At 49.9% G+C, this 7,613-nt stretch overlaps 1 protein-coding gene across 1 annotated transcript in view; it reads right to left on the reverse strand.

The window, feature by feature from the left end:
* The window catches only part of Sptbn4 (spectrin beta, non-erythrocytic 4), a 56,841-nt gene extending 49,478 nt beyond the window's left edge, over nt 1-7,363 (reverse strand). Inside the window, 5 exon segments of the mRNA XM_042667955.1 lie at nt 549-629; nt 1,682-1,773; nt 2,203-2,376; nt 3,127-3,278; nt 7,192-7,363. Of these exon segments, the coding sequence (XP_042523889.1) occupies nt 549-629; nt 1,682-1,773; nt 2,203-2,376; nt 3,127-3,278; nt 7,192-7,363 (671 nt within the window).
* Nucleotides 7,364-7,613: the final 250 nt, after the last annotated feature.

Below are 7,613 nucleotides of genomic sequence, written 5' to 3' on the forward strand. Positions count from 1 at the left end.
CTTTGAACCATGATCCTCAGATCTCAGCCTCCTGAGTAGCTAGGATGACAGGCATGAGCCACCAGCACCTGGCTTGTGGAAGAAATGTTTGTGTGAGTCTTTGTGGGATGATCCTAACTCATGCCTATAATCCCAGCTACTCAGCAGGCTGAAATATAAGGATCATCTTTTGAAGCCAGCTTGCATAAGAACGTCTGTGAGATTCTTATCTCCAGTGAACCACCAAAAAACTGAAAGTGGAACTGTGGCCTGACAGCATGTGGCCCAAATGGTATAGTTCTTGCCTAGCAAGTGTTGAGTTTAAACCCAGTACTGCCAACTCCTCCCAAAAGTTTTTTATGTGGGTGTGCCTGCCTGAAAAATATGAAGGGCAGATGTGGAAAGGGAAATGAATGTGTATGTGTGTGTTGGAATAAAGGAATGGAAGCTGTGGAGGTGTGGCGGTCTGTACACACACACACACACACACACACACACACACAGGTGTAAATGCAGAGGCACAGGGCAGGAGGTGGATCAGAGCTGGGCTGTCCCCGAGCAGGTGGTACCTGTGCCGATGGATGAGGGCGTTGAAGGCCAGGCCATCCCGCCAGCTGGTGGTGAAATTCTGTATGTTCACCTCTGGGTAACTAGCAGTGGGGAGGGAGAGGCAGAGGCAGAGGTGGGCAGAGTCAGGATGGAATACAGGAAGGGAAGACATAAAAGATGGATGTCCAGTAGGGGTAGGGAAATGTACCAATGAATGGGTGGATAGACAGACAGATGGATAGAGATAGATAGGCAGATAGATAATGGGTAGATGAATATTTAAGATAGAAAGTAGATAGATGATTGATAGATAGATAGATAGATAGACAGACAGATAGATATTAGAATTGATCGATCGGTCAAGTGAGCCAGGGAGATGAAGAAATACAAGAGAGGACAAGGAAAGAGGCAAAGGAAAGAAAGGAGAGAAGAAAGAGGAAAGAGAGAGATAGAAATGGGGTGGAGGGAGACAGAAAAAAAAACAACAAAGAGACAGGAGGACAGAGGGACCGGACAGACAGAGGGACAGGAAGGCAGAGAGAAAGTAGGGCAGGTGTGAGGTCAGTCCAGGGACCAGCAGACATAGAGGTAAAGACACACATGGAGTCACAGACCTCACTGCAAGGCATAGACAGCCCCAGAATGGCGTCACCAAGAAGCCCACCCTCCTTGCCATCTGTCCCTTCTGCTTTCCTGGGTGTGCTGGAGTTCTAGGCCATGCTCCTTTCACAAGGCAGAGAGCTGGGCCGCCAACATAACACACCCACTAGAGCCCATGTCTACCTTCATCATCTCAACTACACAGAAGGTGCCCAGGACCCTTAATTACATTCCCTGGATTGCTGGAGACCAGGCAAGTACCCTGCTAAAGAGAGGGGTGGCTGCCAAGAGTTAGAGTGGCCAGAGCTAGGACATGGGCTGGGGAACCTCCTGATGTATAGGGCGGGATGGGGAAGGGGGCAGGGGAACAGCCACCACTTCCCTAGCACTGGGACCTCCCCCTCCCCCCCCCCACCACATTTGAACTTGGCCTTCAAGTGGACATGTTTTATTTACCAATTTGTTAGCTCCGGCTGGCTCTTCCTTAAGCTCTTGTCCCAGTAGGAACCCCAAAGGCTAGGGGCCCACCTGTCTGTGAGGAGGGGGCGCTCACCCAGCTGTTTTCATCTGGCACCATAGAAGCAGAGCATCCTTGGCTGAGCGCGTCTCTCTGTTGTCCTCCGTCTCGATTTTGATGACTTGAATCTGGGAAGATGCAAAGAAAGGTTTGAGTGCCAGGCACCGGTGGCCGAACTTGGAATCCTAACTACTCAGGAGGCTGAGATCTGAGGATCAAGGTACAAAGCCAGCAAACCCAAGCAGACAAATCTGTGAGATTCTTATCTCCAATTAGCTAGCAAAAAAAAAAAAGCTGGATATGGAGCTGTGGCTCAAGTGATAGAGCACCAGCCTTGAGTGAAAGCTAAAGGACAGTCCCCAGACCTTGAGTTCAAGCCATAGTACTGGCACACACACACACACACACACAGAATAAACAATATAGACATGATCATAATGAGTTGACAATTAGTTTCTCCTTATTTCCCTTCCCACCACCTAGGGAACGGATGGTGGACGTCCTCCCGAGGACCCATGGGGAAGGGGAGAGCTGATCAGGGGTCCCTCGGTGATCACCTGGAAGCGCAGGATGATGGTCCAGACCAACCCCAGCGTCAGCCGGTGGTTCCCGTCCACGATGTCGTGCGATCCCACGTTTTCCAAGTGCACGCGCTGCTCCTTGAGGAACTGCAGGGCCTTGTCCACGTTCTCCAGTGAGTGGATCCGCATGCGGCCCCGCGTGGGCCTCGGCTAGGGCAGCGGGAGGGTGGGAGAGGGGCAGTGGGCAAGGTGCCCTCGGCCACGCCCTCGCGTAGCCACGCCCCTGCCTCCAAGACCAGACCACGCCCCTTCAGTCCTATCTAGATTCAAAACCCACCCAGGTCTGAAGAAAGAAGTCCTTCCTTGTAGATCCCTTCCAGAGTCACACTGCAAGGGCTTCTCAACTTTCTGATCTCACCCTTATTCACTGATGCCCCACCTCCTCCCTGAAAGCCCCGCCCCTCCACTTGAAGCCCTGCCCCTTCATTGGGTCTGCCCACGCTCATCATGAAGCCCCGCCCCTTCCATTGGGTCTCTGCCCTCACCCCAAGACCCCTCCCCTTCATTAAGTCTTATCTTCCAACGTAGAATCCACTGATTCCTTGCAACAGAATTCTTTCTGGCTTTTTTACAGCCAGGCTCCTTTCTAGCTCACAACCTGGCTGTCCTTTTATAACAAAGCCCCGCCCCTTCCTGGGAGCCACGCCCCCTGCAGTGAAGCCACGCCCCCTCCAATAGTTCCTCTGCAATCTAGGCACCCCAACTCCTCACTACCAAGCTTCATCCCTGTGCCAGGGCTCCACCCATTCAAACCAAGGCGCTTTGTACTCACAGGGCATTTGTGGGGTGCCCTACCCAACCTTTAACTAGGCTCCCCACCCCCTGCTTGGAATCCAGCCCTTCCAGCCATGCCCAACCCCCAGGATCACCCCCTTTCTCCAGTCCATCTGGCCCCCTTACCAGCGGCTCCCCAGACAGCACTTCCAGGAGCCTGGTGAGCACGAAGCCGTCCCGCAGGTCGGTGTAGAGGTCCCCGATGTGGCAGCCCACGCGGGCGAGGTGGGAGTTCACCCACTTGGTGAAGGTTTTCTTCTGCACGGCCTCCCGTTCATCTGGGGAAGGGGCCTCATGAATCCTACCTCCGCGAAGCCTTGGGGGCCCTTTCCAGCTCCTCTCCAGCCCTGCACCACCCAGCTGAACCCTGCTCAGGCCTAGGTCTTGGCAGCTCCTCCCACCAGGGATGCTGTGCCTGGTGACAAGGTTGCTTTCTTTTATGAAGTTATCCTGAAATATTTGTGTTTGTTTGGTGCAGGTCCTGGGGTTTGAACTCAGAGCCTGGATGCTGTCCCTGACTAGCTCAAGGCTAGCTCTCTACTCCTTGAGCTACAGCTCCGTTTTATGGCTTTTTGGTGGTTCATTGGAGATAAGAGTTTCACAGACTTTCCTGCCCAGGCTGGCTTTGAACTGAGATCCTCAGATTTCAACTTCCTGAATAACTAGGATGACTGGCATGAGCCACCAGCACAGATGTTCCTGAAATATCTTTTCCTGTTTGCTAGCCTATTTGGAACTGTTCATTCATTTGTGCAACAGGTGCTCACTCCATTCTTGGAACTGTATTTACAGAATGCAGGTTAGTGGGGACACAGGCAATATGGTGAGTGAACACTTAAGGAGGAGATTGTCAGGATGACAGGTGTAGCTCAGGAATTCCTCTGGTTGCAGAGTGGAGAAGAGACAGGAAGGCCTTCTCTGTCTAGAGCAACAGGATTGGACAAGCTGACTCTACATTTCCTGCCTCCCAAGGGTACCAGAAGGTACATGAGAAGGTAGCAGAAGAAAGCAGAAAATTTGTTTCATTTGGCTACAGAGAAATTGATCAGGAGCCTTCTTCCTAGCTGCTTTAATATTAGTACTACTATTATTACATCTCCAGTAAAAGATATAAATTACATAGTATCAAATTTACTTCTTTCTTTCTCTCTCTCTTTCTTTCTTTCTTTCTGCCAGTCCTGTGGTTTGAACTCAAAGCCTGGGCATTATCCCCGAGTTTGTTTTGCTCAAGGCTAGTGCTCACCAATTGAGCCACAGCTCCACTACAGGCTTCTTTGTACTTTACTGATGATAGGATTCTTACCAACTTTCCTGCCCTGGATGGCTTTGAACCTTGATTCTTAAATCCCAGCCTCCTGAGTAATTAGGATTACAGGTATGAGCCACCAGCATCCAGCTTTGTTTTTTTTTTTTAACTTTTATTTATTTTTTGTTGATTGTGGGGCCTGAACTTGGGGCCTGAGTGCTGTCCCTGATCTCTTTTGCTCAAGGCTAGTGCTCTAACACTTTGAGCCACAATGCCACTTTTGGTTTTTCTGGTGGATCATTGGAGATTCCTGCCCAGGCCTGGCTTCAAGCTGCAATCCTTAAATCTCAGACTTCTGAGTAGCAGTATTATTATTATTATTATTTATTGTGGTGGTAGGTTGTTTGTTTGTTGTTGTTGTTTGTCAGTCGTGGGGCCTGAACTCTGTGCCTGGGCACTGTCCCTCAGCTCTTCAGCTTAAGGCTAGCACCCTACCACTTTGAACCACAGCACCACTTCCAGCTTTTTCTGCTATGTGGTGCTGAGGAATCGAACCCAGGGCCTCATGCATGCAAGGCAAGCACTCTACCACTGAGCCATCTTCCCAGCCCCGGTGGTGGTTTTTTAATGCTGGTACTGTGATTTGAATACATGAGGGCCTTATGGTCTAAGGTCAGACTGGTACTCTACCAGTTGAGCCACATCCACTTCTTTTTTTTTTCTTTTTTTGCCAGTCCTGAGGCTTGAACTCAGTCCGAGCCCTATTATGCTAGTTTTGTTTTTGTTTTTAATAAGGCACTTGAACATTCTCAGACTTTGATACTTTGATATCTTAAGGTCCTGGATCCAATCCACTCAAACACCAGGAAAGATCCACAGTTGTAAGATCACATCACAGTTCCTTTTTTTTTTTTTTTGTCAATTGTGGGGCTTGAACTCTGGCCCTGGATACTGTCCCTCCGCTCTTCAGCTCAAGATTCGCACTCTATCACTTGAGCTACAGTGCTACTTTTGGCTTTTCTGTTATGTGATACTAAGAAATCGAACCTAGGGCTTCACACATACTAGGCAAGCACTCTACCACAAAGGCACATTCCTAGCCCCAGATTTCCTTATTTCTAATCTGCAACACTAACAGTTCAAAATGATGTCTTAAGGATCTATGTATATTAGAGTTTAGTCTTTCACAGCTTTGCAATCCTTGGAGCCAGGGATCAAAGTTTCTTCTTTTTTTTTTTTTTTTGGTCGGCCGTGGGGCTTGAACTCTGGGCCTGGGCGCTGTCCCTCAGCTCTTCAGCTCAAGGCGAGCGCTCTACCACTTGAGCTACAGCGCCACTTCCGGTTTTCTGTTGGTTTATTGGAGATAGGAGTCTCACGGTCTCTCCTGCCGGGGCTGGCTTTGAACCACGATCCTCAGATCTCAGCCTCCTGAGTAGCTAGGATTATAGGCGTGAGCCACCAGCGCCCAGCCAGGGATCAAAGTTTCTAAGGCTTGCACTGGACCTGGGTGGCTGACACCTGTCATCCTGGCAACTCAGGAGGCTGAGATCAGAGGACCTTGGTTTGATACCAGCCTAGGCAGGAAAGTTCATGAGACTCTTAACTTTTTCTTTTTCTTTTTTTTTTTTGGTTGGTTGTTGGGAGCTGTCCCTGAGCTCTTCAGCTGAAGGCAAGCACTCTACCACTTGAGCCAAAGCACTACTTCCGGTTTTCTGGTGGTTTGGAGATAAGAGTCTCATGGACTTTCCTGCCCAGGCTGGCTTTGAGCCCTGATCCTTAGATCTTAGCCTCCTGAGTGGCTAGGATTACAGGTGGAGCCACAGGTGCCCAGCTCTTTTCTTTTCTTTTCTTGGTCATGGTCATGGGTGCTGTCTCTGAGCTCTTTTGCTCAAGACTATTGCTCTACCACTTTGAGCTACAGCTCCACTTCCAGTTTTTTGGTGATTAATTGGAGGAAAGGGTCTCATGAACTTTCCTGCCCAGGCTGGTTTTGAACCAACATCCTCAGATCTCAGATCCACCTGAGTAGCTAGGATTACAGGCAGGGAACATCAGTGCCTGCTAGATCCTTATCTTTTAGCCAACAAAAAGTCAGAAGTGGAGCTGTGACTCAAATGGTCGGGTGCCAGCCTTGCTAAAAAAGCTAAGGGCGGGGCTGGGATGGTGGCTCAGTGGTAGAGCGCTTGCCTTGCATGCATGAGGCCCTGGATTCGATTCCTAAACACCACATAAGCAGAAAAAGCCGGAAGTGGAGCTGTAGCTCAAATGAAGAGCTGAGGGACAGCACCCAGGCCCAGAGTTCAGGCCCCATGACCAACAAAAAAAAAGCTAAGGGAGTACTAGAAACCTTGAGTTCAAGCCACACACACACACACACACACATTTCTAAGGCTTGTGACTGTAAAGTTATATATTTGCAATTATTTTCATTTTATGAGCCAGGAATAGTGCTTTGCCTCTATAATCCCAGCCGTCCAGGGAGCTCAGGCAAAAGGGTCTCAAGTTTGCAACCAGGCTGGGCTACACAAGGAGTTGAAACTACCTTAGCTACTGAGGGAGAGCTGGCTTCTAAGGTGGGGCTGGCCCATGCTCAGCTCTGCGCTGAGCTCCACGTGGTTACATAAATTAAAAGTAATTAAAACACTAAGATGTAAAGTAGTCCCTCAAGTGTGGCACTAACCACAGTTCAAGTGCTCTAGAGCCATATATACTCATGGTCATTGTTCCAACCACCACAGATCCAGGCTTCCCTCACAATGGAAACAATGGAAAGTTCTGTTGGGCAAAGCTCATTTACTTTCCTCCTTACTCCCAGCTAGCAAGGTTCTTAGGCAGTAATGCGTCTAAGGCTCCCCCAAGATCCCCTCCCACTTCCCTCTTCTCCCCTCTCTGTCCTCCCAACCACCCCCCCCCCCATCCCACACTCTCAGCCCTCTTCCACAGACCTGCCAAGGCCTTGATCCTAGAGCACTCAAAGAGTGAAGCGGCTGCTGTGGAGGTGGCCATTGGCTCCCGGTCCCAGCCTCTATCTGGACTCTCCCAGCGGGCTGCAGGGTTGTTGTTGTTGGGGGCAGGCAAGCCCTCCATGTTGTCCAGTTCCCCTGGAACCTGTGCCATTGGGGAAGATAAGGCCTGGGGTGGGGGAGAGGGATGGGAAAAGGTAGGTTAGGGCTGGAACCACAGTCTGAGCTCAGATTCCCCCCCCCCCATGACTGGTTTTGAGTCCAGTAGTCTTTGTCCCTGAGAGAGGGTGACAACAATGTCCATCCTGACTACTTTCAAAAGACTATGTGAATGTCACATGACTTAGTGGCACGCACCAGAAAAACCACTCCGCAACCTGTCCCTGTTATTATTATTATTAAAC

This window comes from Dipodomys spectabilis, unplaced genomic scaffold, assembly GCF_019054845.1.
Source record: "Dipodomys spectabilis isolate Male_0828 unplaced genomic scaffold, ASM1905484v1 ptg000422l, whole genome shotgun sequence".
Taxonomy (NCBI): Eukaryota; Metazoa; Chordata; class Mammalia; order Rodentia; family Heteromyidae; genus Dipodomys; species Dipodomys spectabilis.